At 35.4% G+C, this 27962-nt stretch overlaps 1 protein-coding gene across 2 annotated transcripts; it reads left to right on the top strand.

Annotated features, from left to right (window-relative positions):
- The first annotated feature begins 5075 nt into the window (after positions 1 to 5075).
- LOC131036381 (potassium transporter 6) lies at positions 5076 to 14589 on the top strand. Of its 2 annotated transcripts, XM_057968252.2 has the most exons (10): positions 5085 to 6238; positions 6916 to 7285; positions 8108 to 8342; positions 8625 to 8870; positions 9024 to 9071; positions 11350 to 11610; positions 11729 to 11781; positions 11904 to 12027; positions 12881 to 13135; positions 13254 to 14589. In XM_057968252.2, exons 4-10 carry the CDS (start codon positions 8831 to 8833, stop codon positions 14327 to 14329), a joined length of 1857 nt encoding a protein of 618 aa, XP_057824235.1. In that variant the 5' UTR covers positions 5085 to 6238; positions 6916 to 7285; positions 8108 to 8342; positions 8625 to 8830; the 3' UTR covers positions 14330 to 14589. The 2 variants fall into 2 exon arrangements, with proteins under 2 accessions (XP_057824234.1, XP_057824235.1); XM_057968251.2 differs by lacking the exon at positions 6916 to 7285 and having other exon boundaries at positions 5076 to 6238.
- The last annotated feature ends 13373 nt before the right edge of the window (positions 14590 to 27962 follow it).

Raw genomic sequence — 27962 nt, 5'->3', positions numbered from 1 at the left:
GTACTCCCTGTTCATCACAAAGTACTCTATCTTGGTACTCACTGTTCATCACAAAGTGCCTTGATCTATCCTAGTCTTCCTAGAGGACCTGCTTGAGTGTATCCCCTCAGCAACTTATCCAATCGACAGCATATGTTTATCACAGAACTGCCGATTTGACCTAGAAGACCAAACTTGCATTTTTCAACGCAAACGCGCTTACATGACATAAACGCGCTCAAAGACTACATAGACGCGCCTGAAAAACACAGACGCGCCTTCTTGACACAGACATGCCTATACTCTGCACAGACGCGCCTGGACATTTTTTGACACTTTTTGGACCCTAGTCTAAGCGCATTTAATACCCTATTTGACATGCATTAATGACAAAATTAAATGCGTCAAAGTACAAGGAGGTTTGGTGGTACTTACCAGCTCTCCTGCCTCTGCTGGCCTCTGAAATCGACGAACACGGTCGAATCTATGCACGAAAGCCATCGCTGCTGACTGCTCCTGCTCTATTTTCGCTCTGCAATATGCTCTTGTGGATGCATGGATGACAATGAGGATGTATTTTCCCCCGTGGTCTATCTTATAGACTACCCCTAGCCTTCGTTTCCCGAGTCAGTCTTCTTTATCCCGTGACTTTGTCACTTTATCCGGTCAGTCCATTCTAGCCTCTCTTTCTTATCGAGAGATTGTCTGCAATCTTTTCAGACATTTTCATCCAATCTCTCGAGGGGGCATATCATTCCCATTCTGGGGCAACTCTGTATCAGTTCATCTTATCTTCTTTGAAACAACGCGACAAGCCGCATTGTCTCAAAGAGGGGCAAAATGTAGACACCTAAAATTGTCATGTCTAATTAAATAAATATTTTATTTATTTAATTATCTAAGCCTAATTCTTCTATTAATTAAATAAATCTTTATTTATTTAATTAATTCATTTATCCTCTTCTAGCCTTATTTCTCATTTAAATAAATACATTTATTTATTTAAATTATCCTCTTCCTAAATTAAATAAATATCTTATTTATTTAATTGATCCCACTTCTTCTATTAATTAAATAAATCTTTATTTATTTAATTAATTCATTAGCCTTTTCTACCCATGACACATGTCATTCATCTCTTAATTCATACACTACCCACCCCTCTCATTATTTTATTATTTCTTCTACCTACCCTCTAATCATAGCCGACCTCCTTTTACACCTCTTAATCTTATCCCTCCATTTCATATAGTGTCTTCTATTTAAGGAGATGCTTTCTTCATTATCAAACGCTAATCACTGATCTTAAGGACTTGACTATACTACGATCCTACTTGCAACCACATTCCGTTCTTTGTTGAGCTCTTGTGCACATAAAATCTGAGAGCAAATATATCAAGCAAGATCAATGGAGATAGGAAGAATGGAGATCAAAACCCTATTGGACATGTGATGGTATAATCTTTGTGATTTCATTTGATTTGCATTGTCTTAGGTAATCTTCATATGTTATGGTGGATCTTTGTTGATTGTTAGGCTAGGATTTTGTGGTTGAATTCATTTAGTTTTTCAATATTGTTATTATTGTTATCCATTTTCACCATATACAGGCTCCATATAGCCAAATTTGAATTTTTGTCAGATTTTGATTAGATTTAGGTGAAAAATGTCCTCTTAGGTCATTTTAGACCATTTTTTATCATTATTTCAAGCTGCGAGTCTATGGGCAAAAAAATGCAAAAGTTGCTCAAAATTGTGAAAAGTCATGCAATTTTTGTCTAAAATTGCTCAAAAGTGAAAAATCATGTAAAGAAGGTGAAAAGCCATGAGTGGGCATGGATCAGTTATTTTGGACCATTTTTTACTTAAATAAGTCTTTTGGGCTCCATTTGTATGGGTTAGAATGAAATTTTATGAAGATCTCAAGAAAAATTATTGATTTTTTATGCTTTTTTTTGTTAACAGTCTAATCTTTGCCTGATCTAAGCTATTTTTATTCATCCTCATGAGTATGCAGTGATTGGGGCTGAAAATACATCATGTCTACGTTCTTTCAAGACCAATTTTGTTAATTTTCAATGTGTTTGGGCCGAGATGTTGATTTTTTTCTGTTAAAGGGTCAAAACCCTACCTAGGGCAACTTGTGAGCTTAAAAAATGTAGTATTCTCATTTGGCATGGTGAAAAATGTCCAAATCTTGTACATTAGTTTTTTTTATGCATAGTTTATTTTCCCAAGCGTGCAAGTCTTGAGGATGATATTTTCATGGGTTATGGCGTGAAGAAAGTCTGATATTTTGTATGTATCACACAATATAGTGATGATTTTCTTCTTGCATGTTAAAAGGAAGGAAAGATTTTCATGGTTTGAGTTGGGAAACATCAAGTAGGTTGATTGGGGACCCCAACCTCGTGTTCTTACCCCATTTGAAGCTTGGATATGCCAATGAGAATTTTCTTAACATGACTGCTCTAGAGAAGATGACTGTAACAGTCATAACAATAGTTAGGAAAAGTTAACAAAATCTTCATTTTTTCTATTATCCCACACGTGCATGTGCTTGGGATTGAGAGTTAGGTTGGTTGGGGTCCTTGACATCAAGTTTCAATAGCATCCCAACAAGTTAAGCCTTGGTTTGGACTCAAACCCCATGACTATCCTAAACAAGTGCAGTCATATTCATTATTATTTCTTCTTTTACCAGTGAAGAGTCATAGTAAATTGTTATTGTTTTTGTGTGCATGAGCCTATTAGAGGGTGTAATAGGTTGTATAGTTACTCCCTACCTTCAGATCATTCATTATAATGCCATTTACAACCTTGGTTTGATCAAATTCTTGATTGTCATAAATTTGCTTGAAATGACACACTACAGGAGCTACAACAATTGGGTGCTTTGGAACATGAAATATCTTTTCATTGCTTAGTGTTAAGGGATCTTGTAGTGGAATGGATGGAGGAAGGAGTTCTTGATTCACCAAGAAGGTGTAGTGAACCTATGATGTTAACTTGGCCTAGTTCCTAATACCCTGCCTTATTGTGGAAGATCCACATATAGTTGGAACCTTATAAAGTATTTTGCCTAAAATCTTTTTGCAATCAAATACAATATTGAAAAGTGGTTGAGAGCATTGTTATGAAGCCATTACGAGCAGAGTTGAAGCCGCAATCTATGATATGATCTCAATGATAAACTTATGTGAAGTGTGTTGGAATTAGTTTCTTAGTTCTCAAACAACTACTTGCCCTTACCTCTACATCAGCAAGCCTTTGAGGGTTAGATTGTATGTTTGTAGGTGTGTGTGCATATATGGGATGATGACCCTTCATTGCTCTAACACACTATTTTACTCAAATGCAGGTACTCAGGGGCAACGAGGAAGACAACCAAATGTTGGATGGGCGAAAGACTACAAATGACAGAAGGCATCACATAGAGGACTTGTCATTCGGGCAATGACGAGTCACCTTTCCTTATTTGTATTTAATTTTATGTTTTGCATCTACAAATATATAGTTTTTCCCTTCCTTTGCACCATATTAGTTAGTCTCACAACTTGTGTGAGACATTGTGCATTCATCAATAAAAGATTACTTTCTCAAAAATTTGTGTTCACTCTATTTCATATGCATCTGAATAATGAAACATGATATTGTAATCTTTTGTCTTTTTTTTTCAAATACTCATGAATGCAATTCAGCAGAATAAAAATGCACCTTAGCTCTACTTGATTGAGCTAGTAGCGAAAATAGGTAACATGACCATTTAACAACAATCAATGATTCAATATATAACTAAATTAATGACTAAATAAATCACTAATATGACTAAATAAATGACCAGATAACAACAATCAATGACTAAATATATCACTAAATTAGTGACTAAATATATAACTAAATTATGACTATCGTGACTAAATAAATGCCCAGATAACAACAACAATCAATGACTAAATTAGTGACTATCATGACTAAATAAATGACCAGATAACAACAATCAATGACTAAATTAATGACTAAATCAATGACTAAATTAGTAACCAAATCCATCAATCAAAACAATCAATGATCACGTGACCAAAATGATTTATGACCAAAGTGCTCACGTGATCAAATTTAGTCATTTATCTACAATTTTTGGTAGGTTTTTTAGTCATATATTGTTGTTTTTGTACTAGTACTTGATTTTTATTTTCATATTATTATTTTTATTCATCAATATATGATTTTAGTCTTTCATTTTTAATGGAAGAAATATCAATATTGGCTCCTCTTGGGAGTACTCTCATAATTTATTCAGATGAGAATTTTGACTTTCAACGAAACAATTATAAATTCTCTTATATGCATCATAGTCTTTTAATTTCCTACAAGAAAAAATTGCCTCCCATCTGCAGATTTCTGTCAATCAACAAACTAAAACCAAGAAGTGGAACCACTAAGTAGATGTGGCCCCTGTTCGTCTTTTCTCTCACCACCACTGAAGAAACTTTTTCTTTTAATTGGACAACACATCACTACTCGGCTGTATAAGACGGGCGTGCACCCATGCACCAACTACCACATAAGCATTTAGTAATCACCCCAAACACCTGTTTCACACCACAAAACCCACTTTGTTCCTTCTGATCAGCTAAGAATCAGCCAACTTTTTAACAGATTCCTTACAAACATATCCAACTACCAGACAGTGATTCCAGTTACCCCACTTACTCATAAAGTTATCATATCCCGGAACATTCGACTGATTGTACAATACTTGATTTTGATCAGTCCAAACACTACTTAAAAACATCCCAAAAAGAAAAAGGGATGATCACTATATGCAGGCAATACATGGGGAAGGTATCATTTTGGCCCAGCACCTGATGGTAACATCAATCTTCAAAAATCTCATATAACACCTCGCCGCTCCTTGGCCCCGTCCCCTCCGCCCCCACAAAAAATCCTCATATTGGGGTTTTAAACAAATTGCATTTCCATGCATCCATAAGTAAACGAGGGAGGACACTAATTCCAAAAAAAATCAGAAATGTGTTACACCCATAATCAGTTTCAGTCTGAACGAGATTACAGTTCCATCAACCTATTGGGATGCATATGTTTCACTGTCATATGGTGTTCAAACACCCTATTCAATTACAGAATCCGGTTTGAATAACCAATTTTGTTTAAAAAGAACAATCTTCCCAACCACGATCTGATAAAGCTACATGACAACAACCAAGATAAGTGATTCTCTCAGAGACTAAAATCCACCTATAGCCCATCCATAATTGAAAAGCTGTTTTGCTATTCTTACTGTCATTATCCCTCTCATGTCCTATGACCCAATGGGTCACATCCACAGACAATTCTAGTCAGGGATTAGGCCTTCACCTATTGACTACAGTCATATGGTACATTCTGTCCATTTTACTGAAAAATGAAAAAAAAAGAATCTAATCTTGGATGGTATAACCCTCTGTAATATGCCAGGTGAATCACATTGATAAAGAATCCACGAAATGTGAATCAGACCATCGGCGCTACACCCATAGCAATTCATTTTGCGTTTTACCCCAAAACCATAAATTATCAAATGGTAAACAGTTAAAACCATTTTAAACCTTAAGGTTATTTCCGCGGACATAAGGGGACATGAGTTCTTATAATGTTAATCCTGCAAGACGGTCTCATATGAGCCACCAAACCATGAACTATTTAAAATATTTTTACAGTTCACAAACCGCCTTCTACGAAAGTCCATGCCTGCAAAATGTCCCCTTGTAATTTAAAACAAATTCTTAAATGGTAGCATCCACCTGACCCCAGAAATTCTTTATGCTTTTTGTCATTTCCACATGTTTGTAGCATACTTCCCATGTCCATTGTATTATCTTTCTGAGCATATTTTATTGGATTCTTATAAACCAACTTGTCCCCTTTTGGTTGCCCAGTGCACATTGAAGTGGCTGTATGCAAGCATCTGATGCACTAGAATCTTGTGTTTGGAGCTTAGAGAGCCGTGCAAATTTAGTTTTTTATAATCTTTTTTAAACATTTTCCTCGCATTAATGATAATCCTGTGACGCTCGTTAACATAAGCTCCGAACCTTATTCTATTCTTCACGCTCCAGTACTGTTTGGTTGTGATGAGGCACTCGATAGAAATACATACAGGGGAGAGGCGTTGCCGTTAATGTTCTGGCAATATTTTTTATTGTATTTGTCCCAAATGGATCTGGAGGCCAGAGGCTTTGCTCATGTTGCAGAGGTTTGTTATTCCCCTCTTCTAGACCTTTGTTTTCTGCTGTCCTCTTTTCCCAGATTGTCATGATATTGATAGTGGTTTACACAATTATACCGTGGTGCCCATTTCAATAGATTGTGGTGTCATGTACTCTTCTCAGATTGTGATGATATACCAATTTTTGGCAAAGCGGTGGTTGTATCTTCTTCTGGTGTTCTGCTATGCTCCGGAGACATTGAAGCTCCTACACTAGATCTTAGTTTCCTTTAGTTGGTATTAATTACAGGCATTCCCATCCAAACTGTAGACTCTCCTCTCTACTGGTTATCACTTAATTTCAATTTCGATTCTCTTCTAATAGATGAATTACGGCATTGGGAAAATCTGCAGGGTGAAAGATAATGTCTGTTCTTTTCTAGTATGATATGATATCCCACGGGATATTTGAGTACCCTCCTCTGGTGAAGATTACAGTACTTAATTCTTTTTTGGCTACTAATAATTTTAATATTTGAGTTATGACCGATGCCTCATACTACAGTATTTCCAAGGATGATTCTAACTATGAGGGAAATTAGCACTATTAGAGTCTTAGATTGTTTTTGTGAAAGATCATTAGTACTTTTTCTTCCTTAAGTTTTGCTCTTAGCTGGAAGTTTGTTTATAAAGCTTCTAATCAAACCTTTTATGACCTTTTTCAGGGTGAATCTGTAGGAGACCTACTACAAAATACAAATCAAATAAGTTCCTACATGAGGCTTTCTTTGTGACCAATCAGTATTTCTTATGTGAATTTAAGAGGAATGCCCAAAATTGCAAGCCAAGAATTCATGTGTCTCTTATAAAGTCGGACTTCACTATTTTGCTAAATCTTATTTGTAATCTTCTGGAGTTTTTTGTATAGGAACTTGGTCAGAATTTAAGCCTGCATAGACTTTGGTTGTTCAACACCAAAAATTTCATTGATGGAATGAAAGTACTCACACTTATTTCCCTTGCAACTTGGATCTGAGTAAAAAATTATACAGCACTTCATCTTGGGTGGCTGTTCTTCAGCTTAGAACTTTAAAAGTACGTAACTGCTGGAGTTAGGCATTGCACTTGTCAATCGAATTTGATTAATCTCTTTCATATCATGGATGCAACATTAGCTGATGCTCAAATTATCTTGGCTATGGTAGAAAGGAATAGAGTAGCTGGTTTGTTTACCTTTTTTTCTGATACGTAATTCTTGAGTCATTGTGTATTTCCCTTTCGTCAGTGTCTATCTTCTTTGCTTTTCTCTCTTTATTTTATAACGATTGGTAATGAAGTTGAGTTGTACCAGTCTAACCATCTGTCAGATCTTTGTGAACTGAATCACGACCTTTATGTGAGCCATTTGTAGTCCTTGTTCACCTTACTCTGACCTTTTACTTTTTTGGTTTGTCAATAATCAACATAACGTGGGTAGAAGTAGCAACAGATCAACTGATGAACAAAATGTATATTTTCTTCCATCTACACGATGATCACTAAGATTTTGGTGTTATAATTAACCTCTGTTCCTGTTAACTGTCTTTAATTGTGGAATTTCATAACTATTAAAGAAAATGTATAGGAAAATGAATTTTAAATGCAAGGAATTTTGCCTGGAGAGTTCACTTATAACAAAATAATCACCATTTACTGGCCACTACCTTGAAATATTTTACATATGTAGTTCAAAACAAAGGCTTGTGCACAGTGTGTTCCTATAGTGAAATAAAGCATCATAGATGGAAAGTATTTTTGAGAAAACAATTCAGGTTCTTTCTTTGAAGATGCAGAGTCCAAGGTAAACTGTTGTTTAAGGTCTTTTCTTATTGAAGAAGGGAACACGAAAAAATAATTTTTCCTTTGTTTATTGTGCAGAAAGAATCTTGGAAGACCGTTTTAATCTTAGCCTATCAAAGCCTTGGTGTGGTTTATGGAGATTTGAGTATATCTCCCCTTTATGTTTATAGAAACACGTTCGCTGGGGATATTCAGCACTCAGAGACCAACGAGGAGATATATGGAGTATTATCCTTTGTCTTCTGGACGTTAACCTTAATACCTCTATTCAAATATGTGTTTATAGTGCTGAGAGCTGATGACAATGGGGAAGGTAACTTCTGGAATTCTTGAATTTCCTCATGTGATGAATTGAAGGGCTTACGTTTATCCCACACATTGATATTGCTACTATTATTCTATTATACCTCCCTCAAAAGCTTTTATTAATGGTGTATTCTCATATATAGGTTAGTGTTATATTATTGTTCTGTATTATCCTAAATGTTCCAGTTATTACTGGGCAAAGATAATATTCTGATTCTCACTATTTCATCTTGATATGAGACACGATTACTTCTTATTGTGGCTTGTCTAATCCAAAACATTGATACAGGTGGAACTTTTGCATTGTATTCTTTATTATGTAGGCATGCCAAAATTAGCCTTTTACCAAATGGCCAGGTTGCTGATGAGGAACTTTCAAACTATAAATTGGAAGATCCTCCTGAAACAAAGGCTGGGTCAAGGGTGAAAGGTGTGCTTGAAAAGCATAAAATCTTGCACACGGTATTGCTTCTTGTTGCTCTGATTGGCACGTGCATGGTTATTGGTGATGGGGTGTTGACTCCTGCCATTTCTGGTATGTTTTATTTTGCATCCTTGCTGTTTCTATAGATTTCTATTTAGTGTACTTTATGTGCCTACAATATGCTAGAATCTGTGGAGATCTTTAATTTTTCTGTGCTAAACTAAGAGGATTTGTTGAAACAACTGATCACATGCTCGTGTACAGTTTTCTCTGCAGTATCAGGCCTCGAGCTTTCAATGTCACACCATGAATGTAAGAATTCTTTCAAAAATCTTTAATATGCCATTTTAATCACTGTTAAAAAATTCTTTTGTATTTCTTATGTCCTTATACCATGCTTCTTGCTGTGATAGGTAGAATAGATATAAGCTTTAATCATGATTTCTTTCAAGTTTTGAATTTTTATGGGTTGATTATGTATTAATACTTGTGATGTAAGTTCCGTCTTTCTAGCAAACAGAGAATCAGAAGATCAACAAATGTACAGTTTTGTAATATACTGAAATTAATCATTGGAAACTAATTAATAAATTTTTTGTTTGACTCACGAACTGAACATCGTTAAGTTTTATCACATCTAGGTCGCTGTCAACCTCAAAAAAATTGCTCAGTTACCAAGAAATAAAAAATTCAGCTTGTGCTGATGATTGTTGCCTCTATCTCTCATTTGTAGGCAACAAAGATCCAATTTGAGTAAAGTAAGATAATAAAATTTCCCCGTAATTTGAATATTCTGGCAATTTGAATGCTCCTATTTGACATTCCTTATTGGAAGACTAGCAAACTTCTGAGTAGTGCAAATAAACTTTCCTGACGAGGTTGTCTTTTAAATCTACAAGCAACATCCAGCAAAGGTCTGTTTCTGTCTTATCAGTTATCCATTATTGTGAATCATTTCTCATTACATAGAGATGGTATCAAAGAGTGGGAATTTTGAATAAATCTTTAGCTTGCAAGACAGGTATATAATTTTAAGCTCCCAGCAATCCAATATAAGTCCAGCAAAATAAATTTATGTTATTGGAAGTCATAGAGTGAATTTGAAAAAGTAAAGATTGATATTGTGGTAGGATCGAAGGGATGATGGTATAGCAAGTCTATTAAAGAAATTAGACTTTGAGCTTGACTGGTATATAAAAACAGGAGTATTTAGTAATCTATAACTTCAAAGTCTATGCCATGCACACTTAGGTCCTTCGCAAGTATTGGTGAACTTTTAATTTCAGTTGGCATATGTCTGGACATTTGCTTCTATATTTTGGAATGAGTGGGTACCTCATTGGCCCTGAGGAGTGTAAGGGTGAAACAACATAAAACCTATTGTGTTAAAACTTAAATCCCAAGCAAACTATCCTCGGATAAGCACCAACCATCTAAGCGCAGGGTTAACATTTACAGAGGAAAGATGAGTAAAGGACCAAAGAAGATTTCCGTTGGGCAATATGAATATGGACCAAGGAAATACCAATGAGGGAGGTATAGAAGATAGAATGAATGTAGGCTTTGTTGGCCAGGAATCTGATACAAGTATACAATCTGTTCATAAAAATTAATACTTATACAAAAGACAATTAGCCTTGCAGAAGCTCATTTATGAATTTTATGCAAATAAGCATGGCAATATAGAAAAATCTAGGTTAGGCAATTTATTGTTAAGACAAATGAACTCTCTCCTTGCTTGTAATAGGAATCGAATTTTATCTCTACGATGCCTATCCATAAGAGGTGATTCCTAGCAGAGATGTTAGATCAATTGTCTGTCCTCAATAATTTGTCCGAGTTCCGGATTATATTACAATGGAGCCTTTGCTAATTGCTAAACTTCTACACTCTATCAACTGCCAGGGTTCATAAGTTGCCATGTTGAGCTCCAGATATTTTGGAGGCATTCAAATGGTGCCATTAACACCTACTTGAAAGTACTCCTTAGGCACAAGACAAATGAACTTTCTTCTTGCTTGTAATAGGCATCAAATTTTATTTATCTAATGCCTATCCAGAAGAGAAGATTCCTGGTAGAGCTTGGATAAATTGCCCGTTCTCACTAATTTGTCCAAGTTCTGGATTAAACTACAATATGGCTTTTGCTTACTGTTAAAATTCTACATCTATCAACTGCCAGGGTCCATGAAGTACTTCTTAAACATGCTTTCAGATCTTAATGATTTCAACGGTAATTCATTCTGACATTTGGTACAGATTTCTTCTATAAATATTCTCGTAAACGTTATTACCACATTTTATAATAATCAGGACACAAATGGGTGTGCCCGAAAATGGCTTGAATTGGCATCAGCCGGCATCGGGATTGTATACAGTATAAGTTATGTTGTTATTTGAGCATTAGGCTTAACTTGGAATGGGGTAAACAACTTCCATAATCTTGATATCATGATCTACTATGAGGGAAAGCTTCATTTGGTAATATTTTTAAGATATTTTGCAACATTTAGTTTCACTATACATAGCTTGCTTAAAGTTGTTTAGCACATTTCTGCTTAATGATGCTTAAATAGATATCTTGTTTCAGATGCGGTGGTTCCTATTACATGTCTTATATTGGTGGGCCTATTTGCACTGCAACACTATGGTACACATCGGGTGGGTTTCATGTTTGCACCAATTGTCCTGACTTGGCTAATATGCATCAGTGCCATTGGCCTATACAATATCATACACTGGAATCCCCATGTTTATCAAGCATTCTCTCCATATTACATGTACAAATTTCTGAAGAAGACACAAAGAGGAGGATGGATGTCCTTAGGAGGCATTCTATTGTGCATAACAGGCAAGTTTGTAGTCTTGTTCGATAGTTACAACTGTGATCAGAATAGGACAGGGTGGTCCAATGGAAAATTTGGAATGCTTTTGTGAAAGAATATGATCTATTTGATTTGTGATTTCAGGCTCAGAAGCAATGTTTGCAGATCTTGGGCACTTTTCACAGTTATCAATCAAGGTTTACTAGATGCCCAGCACTGCATTATGTTGTTAATCATTTTAATAATGATACAATGTCCTTTCTCTTGAGCATTTATTGAGATTGATGGCATACATATTTATTATTTTCTGCATCTGCAGATTGCTTTCACTTCTATAGTTTATCCTGCGGTAATTTTAGCATACATGGGGCAAGCTGCTTACATCTCTAGACATCATACCATCAGTGGTAACTATCAATTTGGTTTTTACGTATCTGTACCAGGTAAATGTTTTTCATGGCACAAGAATTTGATTTACTTAGATTATTTTTTCTTTGACGTTATGAAAATTTAAATTGCTCAGTTAAACAATGAATACTGCTGAAATACCAATAAATCTAACATCACCAAAACAGCTTGTTGCAAAATCAAGTGTTGTTAAAATCTATGTGGTAGGAAATACAACCCTTTCTGTTTCTTGTATCATGTGGAAATGTTTCCAATCAGGAAACTCGTTGGGAACATCTCGGAAGCATTTTCTGAGATGCATGCATTTTGGGAAAATCTCAGTTCCATTTTCCGAATGTGTCCCAGGAAACAGCAAGCTAGTTGGGCAGTTCAGCTCCTATTCCGAGCATTTCCAATGCTAGAACGAGAGTCTATGGCCGCAATTCTTTGCACTTAAATAACACTATAAAACAAATCTATTAAATAGATTTGATAAAAACAAAGGCTATGTAAACTTAAAAGTTGTAAAGGAAAACAACAAATGGAAGATCAAGGCAAACCTTTCAAAATGTAGAAACCTTAGCTCATATGTTTTTCAGTATGCAAAGCATAATTTATGAAGGCTATAATTCTTTTTAGTTATGCTTGATTAAATGAGATATCTCTAGTACATGCACAGTGTTATACATGTGTCTATTTTACAGTTCTCTTTTTATAAATTTTTGAAAGGCTCATTTCCAAAACCCTCCTTATTTGAAGAATATTTGTATTTCCCTTTTCAGGCACCTAAACTTAAAAGATTAAGACTATGTCTTGCACCACAGATATCCAGAAGCTTCTGCAATAAGAATAAAAGATATTATGATCAGTTACATTTTATCTTATTTTGTATCTTAAATGTTTTTTCAGAGCATATAAGATGGCCTGTACTGGGTATTGCGATACTTGCATCAGTGGTTGGAAGCCAAGCAATCATTACAGGAACATTTTCGATCATTAAGCAGTGTACAGCACTAGGTTGCTTTCCTAGAGTGAAGGTGGTGCATACTTCAAACAAAATTTATGGACAGATCTACATTCCAGAAATCAACTGGATCTTAATGACCCTTTGTCTTGCTGTAACTGTTGGGTTTAGAGACACTAAACGAATGGGAAATGCAGCTGGTAAGCAATTGCTTCTCTTCAAAATTGATTGGTTGAAAACAGCTTCATCAACCAGACATTTAATATTCAATTGATGGATGCCTTTCTAGTTCATTAAAATTGGTATTATCATTTGCAGGTTTGGCTGTCATCACTGTAATGCTGGTGACGACATGTCTCATGTCTTTGGTAATTGTTTTGTGCTGGCACAAGAGTGCACTTCTGGCTCTATGCTTCATCCTTTGCTTTGGGTCAATTGAGGCTCTTTACTTTTCAGCTTCCCTTATTAAATTCCTTGAAGGGGCCTGGGTACCTTTAGTTCTTGCACTCATATTCATGTCTATAATGTATGCATGGCATTATGGGACCATTAAAAAATATGAGTTTGACATGCAAAACAAAGTCTCCATGAAGTGGTTGCTTGGTCTTGGGCCTAGTTTGGGGATTGTACGTGTCCCAGGTATCGGGCTTATACACACAGAGCTGGTAACAGGAATACCTGCAATATTTTCACATTTTGTAACCAATCTTCCAGCATTCCATCAGGTGCTTGTCTTTGTATGCATCAAGTCAGTGCCAGTGCCTTATGTTCTACCTGAGGAAAGATTTCTTATTGGACGAGTGGGGCCTAAAGAGTACAGGCTATATAGATGCATTGTGAGATATGGATATCGTGATGCTCATATGGATGACCATGAATTTGAAAATCAGCTTATCTTCAGCATTGGGGAGTTTATTCAGTCAGAAAGGAAAAGTCCTCGTGCAAGCAATGATTTTTGTCAAGATGGAAAGATGACTGTAATTGGAACAACCAGAAAAGAAGATATCAAGTTTCATGAAGAAGATGAGTGCATGCCATCTGCTTCCATATCTAATATTAGGTCCCCAATTATTCAAAGCATCCATGATATTACAGAGATTAATTCTCCAAAGGTAACAAAAAGAAAGAAAGTAAGGTTTTTGTTGCCAAATAGCCCTGAAATGGATCCTTCTGTAAGAGATGAACTCCAAGAGCTTTCTGAGGCCAAGGAATCTGGAACCGCTTTTATTCTTGGACACTCCTATGTGAAGGCAAAGAAAGGATCATCTTTTCTAAAGAAGCTTGTTATCAATGTGGCGTATGACTTCCTAAGAAAAAATTGCAGGGGGCCATCAACTGCTCTGAGCATACCCCATATTTCACTCTTAGAGGTTGGTATGGTTTATCAGGTTTGAACCTTGATATTTTGTGTAATAGACATCCTCTGTCATATGGCCACTAACAATTGAAATTTATTTTAGTTCTCCGGCTGAAATCTTTTAAAGTGAAGAGAACTGCATCCTAATAAAACTTGGCAGCCAGTGAGCGATTTCCTGTAATATGTTCTTATGAATATACCCACAGCATTGATGCTCTAGGAATAGACAGAACCTGTACAGCTGGGCCATGTTTACTCTATGTAAATAATCTGTATGCTGAGTTAACATCTTGTCTATATTGTCCACTGCCATTACTCGTGGTCTACATCCATAGACACAGCATATACTAATGGATAGCTCTTGGTAGAAATCTAATGAGTTTCCAACAACATGAACTTAATAAATGAAGGCGTGGAAACAACCAGAGTCCTCTCTAAAGAATTAAACGACATTTTAAAAAACCAACAGATCCTTTTATTCGGCTCAACAGCATGATAAAATAGTCTATGCACTAAGACAGAAAAATGTACTGTTAGAATCGTATTTTTCTGCCAATGTAATATACACAAATTTTTTGAACGCAAAGCGGTAAGATTTAGGCAGTTAATGTCCACTCATATTTGCGAGGTTTATCAGATAGATATAAGATTGTCATCTGTAATTTACAGTAGATTTCTTTATTGGATATCTTTCTTGTTAATTTACCCATTTTGTTGAACTTTTTATGCTGGATCAAGAAGCATGCAGACGCTGCTTATCATGTAAAAACAAACTCAATTTAGCATATTGCATTGTTCCTATTATTTGTTCAGCTTCCACACCAATTCCATCCCACATTTCTTTGTAGAAATTCAATTGGGAAAATAGCCCATAAAAGCTACCCTAATTCCAGGCTAAGGAACCTTTATTCTTTGTAATATGTCCATAGCTTGGAACTCGGTGATCAGGAATTTGTTGATGAAATCTAGCCCTCCTCACCTTCTTGGAAATGACATATAAATTGCTTTCAATATAGTCTCACTCAAAGTAAGATGATTATATTTTAGGATGTTCTATTATGAAATAGAAACTGACAGAACTGGGAAAAAGATGATGGAATCCCAGTAGTATTCCCCACAGTAAGTTGGATCTTCCTTCAAGCTATACACAGTAAGTTGAATCTTCCTTCATGGTATAGTTGTTTTCCTGTATTATTTAACCTAAGAAGGGCATCTATTTTTATTTTTTTTGATACCCTCAAGAGGTATCCCCGCGACCCAGCCCAGCGCCTGACCTGCCTTACCTTGGTCTTATTTTTTGCCAAGTTGGGATCAAGTTGAGGCAAGCTGAGACGAAACTAATAGTCCGGGGCCACGCGGAGCTCCATAGGGGACCCACCCTGGGTGTGGCCCTAAGAAGGGCATCTATTAATCAGTAGAAATATATTTACATGGATTCTGATAAATGATTAATTATGGAAGATTGAAGTTCTTTATGACGATAAGGACAACGACTACTTTAATGCGCTTTAGACCAGATTGGTCTGTACATGAGAAGCACAAAACTGAAATTCTAAACCACCTCCAAAACACCACACAAGTAGTATTTGCATGGCTGTTAGTACTCGTTGATCTATAATAGGACAATATCCCTAAAAACATAAGAGTAATTCTTCTAGCTTTTTGCCTAGTGCCCAAATGCACTTACTGTGAATTCTAAGTTGAAGTATGAATTAAGCCTATTCCTAAACAAATTAGGTAGTTCTTAACTTCTTCCAGATTTTTACATAGGCCTTAAAACCCAATTACTCCCAATAAGTGAGATCATTATCTTCCTTGTGAGGTTGTGAATTAGGAACATCTAATTAGAGGTTAAGTAACGTTCCACTATAGTGAGATGGTAAGACCCATGCATGAAACTTATCTTGACCACCAGGAGGAGTCCACCCACATCACTAAGGTGGTGTAGAAGAGTCTTGGTTCATCTATAGGTGATGACCGACCAATGTGTTGCCATAGTGGTGGAGGAGATGACTTGGTGGGGTGACTTATACAAAATGGTGAAGATGGGGAACTCAAATAATAGTACATGAGGCATTGCCCCAATGATCTAATAAATTTTGGAGTTGTGCCACGTCCAAGGCCACTTTATTGGCCTACACCTAAATTTGCATGAGCACATTTGATATTTTCATATGGTAAACAAAATCTCCATATCTCCATTTTGAAAACATGCCAAAATTAAGCAAGTTCAATCAAAAGTCTAGCCACATCCTCTAGAAGGACAGATCCAAGACCAAGCAGCTAACACATTAGCATAAAACCAAATTAAATGCTTGATTGTCTCAAGGTGTCCACAAAGTGAACATCTAATGTTTGACACACCTAAATGGATTGATCACCTGCCAATAGGGAGGCCTTAGTAAATAAAACACCAAGAGAAGTAAGCAATCTTTTGTTCAAAAATAACTTTCTATATTGTTTGGAAATGTTTGTTCGAGATATGAGAAAGTGTATGAAAAGACCATCTCATATTCAACTTTTGAATCATAGGAAAATGCAGAGAGCCAATCATATCCTTTATTAGGAGTATACCTATGGAAAGGAGTATATACATACTACTTCCATCCTTTCCACCAACGCTGAGTTGATCTCACAACAATCTTGTGTAAGAGTTGATAAGCCATTGCCTCTTTAATCATCTGGAAAAACTATGTTCAGGTTATACTTGGTAGATTCATTTGAGGCCAACTAAGTAGAAGTGTCTTTGGAGCATATATTTTAAATATACCTAATGCCTCTTTTGAAAAGATTGAAAGAATACATTTAAGGAATCTTTTCTAGCAGTCTGTCTTAGATATTGATGGTGGGAGACCACCAAAGGGACTGCTTGTTAATAGAGTGGACATTGTGAAACCCATTACCATTCTCCAGCAAGGTTTGATGGTTTTCAAAGCCTTCCAATTACTTTTGGCCATAGGAACAAGAGAGATAAGTCTTTCCAATTTGAACTTCCATAAGGAAACCGAAAGGAAATATAATGCCTTAACAAGCTTTCCAAGCTTCATTACTTCCAATTGCTTTGGCAATCCACTTTGTGAAGGATGTAATTCCATGTCTAAAAATTAATTAATCCTAGGGCACCAATCTTCAGGAAGACAACATAAGTCCCGCATCACTATATGCAAGTCTTTGTTGTGGTCAAAATTAGCCCAAAAAATAAAATAGGAGTTTATCTAGCTTGTGATAAGATTCCTTAGAAGGTACAAAAATAAAATAGGAGTTTATCTAGCTTGTGAAAAGATTCCTTAGAAGGTACCTAATAGAAGTAGTAGATGTGTGTGGCTACTAAAACCTTTAACAAATTTGAAATTTACTTGTCAAAGAAAGTGGCTTGGTGACCCACTAGGCCAACTTCCTCTCAACTCTATCTACCACATACTACCAAATCATTCGATTGAAAGGCAAAGGGAATCCGTAGGAACACGAAGATATTCCATGTTCAATTGATCTTCAACTAGGGGCGTGAAACTGCTTGTAAAACTGGGTCTTTCTTTATTGAATACTTGATCTAGAATGCAAGCAAAAAGTGTCCAAACACTTAAAAGTTTGCTTGATATCATTCTCATTCCAATCAAGGTGAGGAAAGAGCATCAATAAAATGACCATTGGCAAATTTTGAGGTTCGTTATATGAAAGAGATAAACAAAGCCTTTGCAAGATGACATTGGTAAGAAGGTAGTTGAAACCTTCACCTATAATGATGGCACAAGATGGCATCCTTGCTAGATGGATCTTAAGAGCCCAAATTGTTTAGATTAGATGACATTTATAGTGAGACAAACAAAGCATCAATGAACAACATTTTCATTGGCAAAACATAGTTGTCAAAATCAAGAGCATGAAGCATAACAAAAATAAAGGGCCTTTTAATCATATCATAGACTTCACCAAAATCAATTTTGAAGAAAATTGTCTATTAATTGGACTTCCTTGCTCATTATGTGCATTTTATGTGCATTTCCAGACAACAATAATAATGTTGTCTATGATAGACCTGCTCCAATAAACTTAGTCTGCTCACGGCATACCATCAATCTACTTATGGGATCAAAGGGTAGAAATGGAGTAAGTAAAGTACCTGTAAAACACAATTTATTTATTTATTTTTTAAAGACGTTAATAAAAATCTTCCGCGTATAATTTAATACTCTGTGCTTGGAAAGATAAGTGTTGACTTCGATCCATTCATATACAATCGAAGTAATATATTGATGATGTAAGCCGGCTAATATTTCAAATGCATCTGTCTAGTGCAATGATTGAACCCTAATCGGGAAACCCACCAACAACCGGCTGCTTTCTTATTTTGAGTAGTATGATTTTAGAAAGGCATCTTCAATCTCGTTCAACGACCAAAGATGACATCATCTTTTTGTACTGAAAGTAAATGGTTTTACCACATGTTTACAACAATTTAGTTAGGTAAATGATTGATCAATATTTAAAGTTGGTTGATACGGAAAGGATTTGTTTTAAGTTGTCAAGTTTGTATTGGGTTTTAAATTTTAGTTAAAATAGTTAATTTGTAATGTTTTTAATGAAGAGATTTGAAATAATGCAAATTCTATGGTTAGAGATGTTCACAAATCAGGATTCAATGGGTTTTATTCTAGTGGAGAGATTGGAAGTGGTATTTAGATGCTTCTTTTAACAACTACAAACTCTTCTTGGGCTATTCTTGGCTTTCTCCTCACCTTCCCATGGCTTAGAAACTTAATATTAGGTAGAACCTTTAGTAACTACCACTCAATGCCATTGCAAGTTTCAGATAGTTTAGTTTACCATTTGGAGTCCAAAACTAACTCATTTTGAAAGGTGCCTCTTGCATCAAGTCTTTCAACTGAATCTCATCTTATGCATGTGGGTGTTTCCAACCCCCTTTGTTCTTTTTATGGACGTCTAGAAACCCTCAAGCACCATTTATAGTTCTTCCCTTGGGCTCAAGTGAGGAAATAGATACATGATTACTCCAATCATTCTTAGCCAAAGATTTCTTCCTAGCATATGATTCTTTAATATGACTAAACTAAGATGATTGCAAGACTTACACAAATTTGGCATGCTTTTAAAGAAAAAAAAAATATTTAGCATATGGAAAGATAAGAACAACTTTTTTTTTGGTGATAGATGTTCATTTGTCTCTATATGCTAAAGCCATTGTATGGTGCAAGCCAAAATGTTGCTCCAAAGGTTTCCCACTTGTTGACACTTATTGAACATTGGGCTAGACCCCTTGTATTGTTGTTTGTGTGTCACTTTCTCTTATCATTAGGGATGTATTTCCATATCATACCTATTGTGGTTATAGCCAAAGTGTTGGTTTAAGACATGGCTCTCATTGGTCTCATGGATTCTCTCAACATCATGTCATGGTTGGTCTTTGCAACATGGGTAATTATTTGCTTATTGGTGTGGATATGGCCTCCTTGGTTAGCATGACAAAGAGAAGTTCCCTTATTTAGACCTTTTTATTTCACCTATTTGTATAACTCATGGTGATCCAAAAGAAAAAAAGAAACAAGGAAGCCATCACAAATTAGGAGCCCGTACCTAACACTTAGGATTCTTCAACTAGCTACAACATACTATAATGATCACATAAAAGGAAAATTAAACCACCTCCAAAAAGATAACAAAAGTAGTCTTTGCATGGTTGCTACTAGCCATTATCTCCTAGATCTAGCATAGGACAATATTCTTAAAAGTATAAGGGTGATTCTTCTATATTTTCACATGGGCCAAATGCACTTACTATGAAGTCTAAGCTAAAGTTTGAGGTAAGCCTATTCCCAAGGACAATTCTTCCATTTTTTTACGAAGGGCTCAAAAACAATTACAGTAAAGTCTTGGTTACTTTGTACTTACACACTCGATTAGGAGCCACTACACTAAATATCTTATTTTAATAAGGCCATTTTATCAAATGTTAATTTGCAATTAGAGACTTGTTGCTCTCTCAAAGACCAAAGGTGGGCATAATTAAATCATTTCATTCATACGTTCTTATAATTAAATTGTTCCATATGTTATTCAAAAGAAAATGAATAAAACCTTTCCTCAAAAAAGGTAGACAGAGTGGGATCACACCCCAAAGCCACACATACTAGTGGATCAAGGTATCAAGTATCAAGCAATCCGAAAAAGGAAATAATGAAGATAAAAACACTTGACCTCAAAAAGGAAACAAACAATCACATAATTAAGTCATAATGTCATAACAAAATAAAAATATATACTAAGTAGCTAAATCTATAAATCTTGTACTCAAAGTAGGGTCTTAATCAATCTAGTTGTGTCAACCTATGTCAAGGAAAGTCTTTTCAATCATCAATTGACTCCAAAAAAATGAAAGAATAATCTTCATTCTCTTCCTTGTGAGGTTGAGAATCAAGCACATGTAATGTAGGTTGAGTATCATTCCATTAAGGTGAGATGGTAAGAGCCATGGGATTAAACTTTATCTTGACTATAAGGAGTGTCCCACCTAGATAACTAAAAAGATGCAAAAAGAGAGTTGGATCATTTGTTCATGAAAACCAACTAATGTGTTACTCTATTAGTGAAGGAGAGGACCATTTGTGGTGGCTCTAAGATCAATGTCAAGTAGAATCTAGACACCCACATCATTGATGTTGGTGGGGGGACCTAACACAAGATGGAAAAGATGGGAACCCAAACCATGATACACGAGGCATTACCTCATTGATCTAATAATTTTTTTATTTATGGTTTACTGACTGACACCAACATTTGTATGAACACATTTTATATCATTAATGACTTGGTGTAAGTTAAAAAATTTGCATTAACAAAATTAGGAAAAAAATAGCTACATTTTTATCTTTTCATTTTGAAAACATTCCAAAGCTAAGTGAATTTAATAAAATAATGTAACTATGTCCCATAGAAGGGCATTATGCCAAGTGAAGAGATCTATTTTGAAAGGCTTAGAGAAATCATGGATTCAAGACTAAATAACTTATGATACAAAAATAAAATAAATGTTGGATTCCCTCAATGTGTCCATAAAGTAAACATATAGTGTTTAACACACCTAAACAAATTGACCACTTGCCAATATGGAGGCCTCAATAAAGAAAACACCTAGAGAAATAAGAAATATTTTGTTCAACAATAGCTTTCTAGATTGTTTAGCAATAGTTATTTTAGAAATGAGCACGTGCATGAAAAGACCAACCCATATTCAACTTTTAAATCATGGGGAAATGCAAAGAAATCCAACTATATCCTTTACTAGGAGATATTTGTGAAAAGGAGAGTCGACACACACTTCCAACCTTTCCACCAAGGGTATGCTGATCTCACAACAATCTTGTGCAAGTGTTGATAAATCATTGCCTCAACAATCATTTAGAAAGACTACATTCAATTTATACTTGGCCTTCTAAATTCTTTTGGCCATAAAATTTCTTGGACTATTCATAGGAACAAGAGAGAAAACTAGAAAATGGAATCCCAAGCCAATCTAAGTTGTTCTACCATAAGGAGACCCAAAGGAAATAAAATTCCTAAACAAAATTTCCAAGCTTTTTTACCTTCAATTGCTCTCACAATCCACTTTGTGAAGAATGCAATTCCATGTGTAAAAATAAATTAATCCTAGGCAACTAGTCTTTGGGAAGACAACATAAGTCATACACTACTACATGTAAGCCCTTGTAGTGGTCAAAGTTAACCTGAAAAAATCACACTAGAGTTTCTCTAGCTTGTGATAAGATACCTTAGAAGGAACCTAATATAAGTTACACATATGTGTGCAATTATTCAAACCTTACAATAAATTTGGAATTTACTTAGCAAAGATAGTGGGTTGGCGATCCACCAAACCAACTTCTCAACTCTATGAACTACATGCTACTAAATTGTTGACCACGAGATTGAAAGGTAAAGGGAACCCCCATAGTCACTTTCTTTCCACCTAGGGGCTTGAAATTAGATGTAATATCCCCCTCTTCAATAAATTTGTGTGAAAAAAATATTATATTCACTCTTCATCTTTAAGATGAGCCAAAACCTATCAATTCTTGCCCCTTACTTTCATTTTCCTCTAAGTATAAAGGGTTTTGTGTTTAAGTTCATGTGCATGAGCATTTTGTTTGAATTTTTTGCTTGGCCCTTGTGACATATCTCCCTATCAAACACCACTCCCTTCTCTTTCCTTATCATAGTTTTTACTTCACCTTACCATCATGTCTGCCCCTTGAACTTTGATCTCTACATAGGCATATGAGTCATACAAAATCTCACTCTCAATGTTCCCATCTTTCATCTTTTTAACTTCAACTACCTATTTGGATGGATTAATTGTCATTAATGGCCTATTTTTGTTATTGCTACTCTTTTAAGGGTGGTTTTCTTGTCTAAACAAACCTTGATAACATTTCCTAATGCAAATTTGATTGTACTTGCAACACCTTAGATAATCAAGCACCATATTTCATTTAATGTGGCAGTTGGAGCCTTGACCTCTAAGTCCTCATGGTTTTTCACCTATTATTTTAAGTAGGAACCTATTTTGACTATAGATCTTACTATTTTCAACTAGATGCATGGCGACAAATTCTTTTTATTATTTCATCCCAAAACCCTACCCAAATTCACTCAGATCGTGATAGTGTTAGACTTAGGATGAAAAATAGTTCTACAATGACAAAATGATAGAAACCCTTTGGTTTCATCAGTCAAAGAATGGAAATCCTTTGGTTTGGCAAAGGTAACTTTAGGGGAGCTTGGTGTATGTTAGCTTTTTTATTGGGCTCGCCTTGGTTTCTTGTTTGTGGTTTGGGTGTGTTGTCTTTTCCTCTGGTACAAGGTGATAGTTCTGATACTTAATGTTAAGTACAGATGCCAACCTAATAAGATGAGAGGGGGGGGGGGGGAGGGTGAATCATACAACTTTAATCTTCCATAAAAACAACAGATTCAACCTCGGTAACATATACTTCAGCAATATAACCAAAATTGCTAAACATGCAAACTCAAAAGCATATAAAGATCATAACACTCATAACATCAAATTTAATGTGGAAACCCAAATAGGGAAAAACCACTTTGGGATTTCGGACCCACTAAGAAATATACTCTTCTAGAGTATGCTCAATTAAAAGCAAATCCTGTTAAAGATTACAAACACATTGCTAGATGTGACCTGGTTAAGGGATTTCCCTCAGATCTATTAGGATCTTCACCTTGTTAGAAGTGACCTTGTTAAAGAATTTCAAACACTCAATCAAAATGTCACCTTGCTAGAGGGTTTTACAAATAAGACTGTTAAGTCCACTTGGTTAAGAGATTTTCTGTCACTTCTCAAAATAACAGTAATAAAAATCTATCCGCAACTTCACATCTAAAATGCTAAAGCAGATTCTTATTTGCTCAATACAATAGGACTTATCTTGTCCATATGTTGGGCTCTATACTCTGTTATTCAAACAGGTCCTCAAGCTTCAGTGCTCGGTAATCACTTTGTAGCATCCCTGTGCATACACTTGCCCACATACATTGTTTATCAACAGTTCCTTATTTATAAACAATTTGCCAACCACTTAATCTCCTTGATCACATTTCCCATGATCAATCATAGCCATCAGATCTTCAAACTTGACTAGGTTCAGTGTATCCTTCGATCTAAAAATGTTTTAACCTTGGAACTTGCATACATTTCTTGGAACTTGTGCTAGGGTATTGCGGTTCAATCTAAGCTGTAGATCTTCCTGCTGATTTTCCTTTACCATAGATTCTTTAACAAACTTTATGCATGACATACCAATCATTTAATCAGTTCCAGCTCATCATCTTCCTTCATTAAATAATGCTTTTATTCATTCAATGCATTCTGTTACTACTCGGTTGCAACTTAGTAAATACTAAAATTCACTCGGTAGACATTTCACCTTCATTAACCGATAGCGATAACCTTAGGGTTTACCGACTAGGTTCCTTAGGGTTTACTGACTATGTTCTTTGCTCGGTAACATAGTATAGTATTAACTTTACAATCAACAACATATGTAGGATATCAAAACAATCTAAACATCATGATCTCATCATTGTCTAACTCAGTAATAGTTTCTCATTGAATAACTTATTCATCACATTCTTTTTGTGTCTTTTACCGACATCTTTATACTCATCAAATCATACTTCTTAAGATATGGCAACATCATACTGAATTAGAAAATCAATTTCTTGACATCAATGACAAAATAATATTATTAAGACAGTAAACATCCTTGATTAGTTATATCCATAGTCATCAACAACCTTCTCAATATCCTAATTGAAATGCCAACAATCTCTCCTTGTTTGTTATAATGCCAACAATCCCCCCCTTTGGCATTGATGGCAAAACCAATTGATTTGACCTAATTGATTTGGATTGCTGCGAGATTATGAAATGCTCTCCCCTTGTCATCAAACTTCTCCCCCATACATTAGTCTTCTCCTCTTTTCTTCAGTCTTCTCCCCCTTTGACAACAATGCCAAAAAGTAAAGAACTAAAACATAATTTCTTCCTGTATGAAGTGATTTCCTGTTGTTGTGTGTCAACTTAGTCTCGGTCAAAGCATTTTGACTTCAATTCATGTTCCCTTTATTGTTTCCTGTACACCTTTAGAAAACATCCTAAAGTGTGTAAATCAGCATCAACTCCTAAAAGATATTCAGTAGAGTCATCGAATTGATGCTTTCATTGAACTCGGTCAATGAGTAGAAGATAGGGGTAGGACCCCTAACTTACTTCTAAGATACTCAAAAGTGTCCCTTGGCAGTGGCTTGGTGAAGATATCCGCTATTTGATCCTTTGTGCTAACATACTCCAACACCACTTTCTTCTCTTGAGCTTCTTCTCTAAGATAATGATATTTGATAGAGATGTGCTTAGTCTTAGAGTGCATAACAGGATTCTTTGAAATGTTAATGGCACTAGTGTTGTCACAGAATATAGTTACTGGCTTGGTAACTTTCTCATTTATACCATCCAATAGTTGTTTGATCCACGCTATGTTGGTACAATTCAATGTTGCAGCAACGTATTCAGCTTTTGTTGTTGACTGTGAAACACATCCTTGTTTCTTGCTAAGCCAACTCACTAGTCTTTCTCCTAAAAAGAAAGCTCCTCCACTTGTGCTTTTTCTATCATCAATGTTGCCTGCCCAATCAACATCTGTATAAACTTTTAAATCAAAATAATTTCCTTTCTAATATACTAAGCCATAATCCTCAGTGCCTTTCAGGTATCTGAAAATTCTCTTGATTGTTGTCATGTGTGTTTCCTTAGGATCTGCAGAGAATCTTGCAACTATACCTACTACATGTGCTATGTCTGGCCTGCTGTGAACAACATATTGTAGCTTTCTAATCATGGATCGGTAAAGTGTCTCATCAATAGATGTAGATTCATCATTCTTTGATAATTTACAGTTGGTAGTCATAGGAGTACTTACTGGTTTTGAATCCTCCATTCCAAATTTCTTCAAGATTTCCTTTATGTACTTGGATTGAGTAATGAAAATCTCTTTTTTCATTTGTAGTATCTGTAAACCTATAAAATACTTTATCTCACCGATTAATGACATCTCAAATTCTTTGCTCATTTCATTTCCAAAGTTCTTGCATAGAGAGTCATTTCCACAAAATATAATATCATCAACAAATATGGCTAAGATCAGTATTCCATTTTCATCATTCTTCATGTACATATTGTTGTTTTCACTTGTTCTTATAAAACCAATCTTGATTAAATAAGAGTGCAATCTTTCATACCATGCTCTAGGTGCTTGTTTCAAACCATATAAAGCTTTGTTCAATTTACATACTTGATCTTTATTCTTGTCTTCAACAAATCCTTCAGGTTGTTCAATAAAAACTTCTTCTTTCTAATATACCATTCAAAAATGCAGATTTGACATCCATTTGATATACCTTGAAATTATTGTAAGCAGCATATGCCAACAATGTTCTTACTCCTTCAAGTCTAGCCACATGTGCAAAAGTCTCACCATAATCATTTCCTTATTCTTGAGCATAACCTTTGCAAACTAGTCTTGCTTTATTTCGAATGACCTCAACCTTTTCATTTAGCTTGTTTCTGAAAATCCACCTTGTACCGATTACATTTTTGTCCTTCGGTCTTGGGACCAGTGTCCATGTGTCATTCTTCTTGATTTGATCAATCTCTTATGTCATAGCATTTATCCAATCTTCACTGTTAAATGTCTCTTTCACTATTCTCGGTTCAAATTCAGATATCAGACATGTGTTATGTCTCAGTTTGTTCCTTGTCATCACTAGATCATCCTTATCTCCTATAATCTGACTTGATGCATGATGTCTTCTGACATACTTGGCTAATACAGGCTCGGTAGGCTTTGTATGATCTTCTTCATCACTCGGTAACTGGATATTCTCTTCATTTTCTTCAACAGTTCTCTCGGTAAGACTTGTTGGTTGAACATAGACAAATTCATCATAATCTTCCAGTTCCTTGGAATTTCCTTCATCATTTCTTTCTGCAAATTCATCAATTTTCACATTTGCACTTTCTACTATTTTGTTAGATGATTTGATCAGACATAAAAATGGTTTGCTTCTAGAAGAATAACCAAGAAATGTTCCTTCTTCACTTTTCTGATCAAACTTTCCATTTCTATCATCTTTGTATACATAGCATCTACTTCCAAAGATTTTGAAATAACTTACATTAGGTTTCTTGTCATACCAGATTTCATATGGTGTCTTCAAAGTTCCTTTCTTCAGTTGTACTCAGTTCAGGGTGTAAACTGTTGTGCTTATTGCTTCTCTCCAAAATGTTTGTGGCACTTTCTTTTTAATCATCAGGGTTCTGGTACAATCCACAATAGATCTGTTTCTTCTCTCAGCTATTCCATTTTGTTGTAGAGTTCTCGGTGCAGAGACTTGTCTTTTAATACCATGATCATTGCAGAATAAGTTGAACTCATCAGATGTGAACTCTCCTCCTCTGTCTGATCTAAGACATTTCAGTTGTCTTCTTGTTTCATTTTCAACTCTTGCCTTGTACCATTTAAACATTTGAAAAGCTTCTAATTTTTCTTTTAAAAACATAACTGACATCATCCTTGAATAATCATCCACAAATAATATAAAATATTTATCACCATAATAACTTTGAACTTTCATAGGACCACAAAGATCAGTGTGCACAAGATCTAAAATTCCCTTAGAAGTGTAGGACTTACTTGTAAAGCTTGATCTTGTCATCTTACCCATCTGGCATCCTCGACGCATAGCATTCTCAGGTTTTTCAAGACTCGGTAGACCTCTTACTCGGTGCTTCTTGCTTATTTTGATCAGATTATCAAAATTTACATGACAAAACCTTTTATGTCATAACCAGGTATCATCTATCTTTGCATACAGACACTTATTCCGAGTTGAGTCAAGGTGAAATGTGTTACCTTTTGTTTGTGTCCCCGTAGCAGCTAACTTTCCATGCTTGTCATGAACTTTGACAATTCCTTTCTGAAATTCTATTTGATAAGCTGTGTTGTTTAGCTATGCTACACTCAACAAATTGTATTTCAAACCTTCAACCCAATAAACATCATTACATTTTGCATTGTCAAGAA

This window comes from Cryptomeria japonica, chromosome 5, assembly GCF_030272615.1.
Source record: "Cryptomeria japonica chromosome 5, Sugi_1.0, whole genome shotgun sequence".
NCBI classification, from domain to species: Eukaryota; Viridiplantae; Streptophyta; class Pinopsida; order Cupressales; family Cupressaceae; genus Cryptomeria; species Cryptomeria japonica.
Note: the sequence above shows the minus strand (reverse complement) of the source record. Positions and strands in the feature narration are given on the sequence as shown.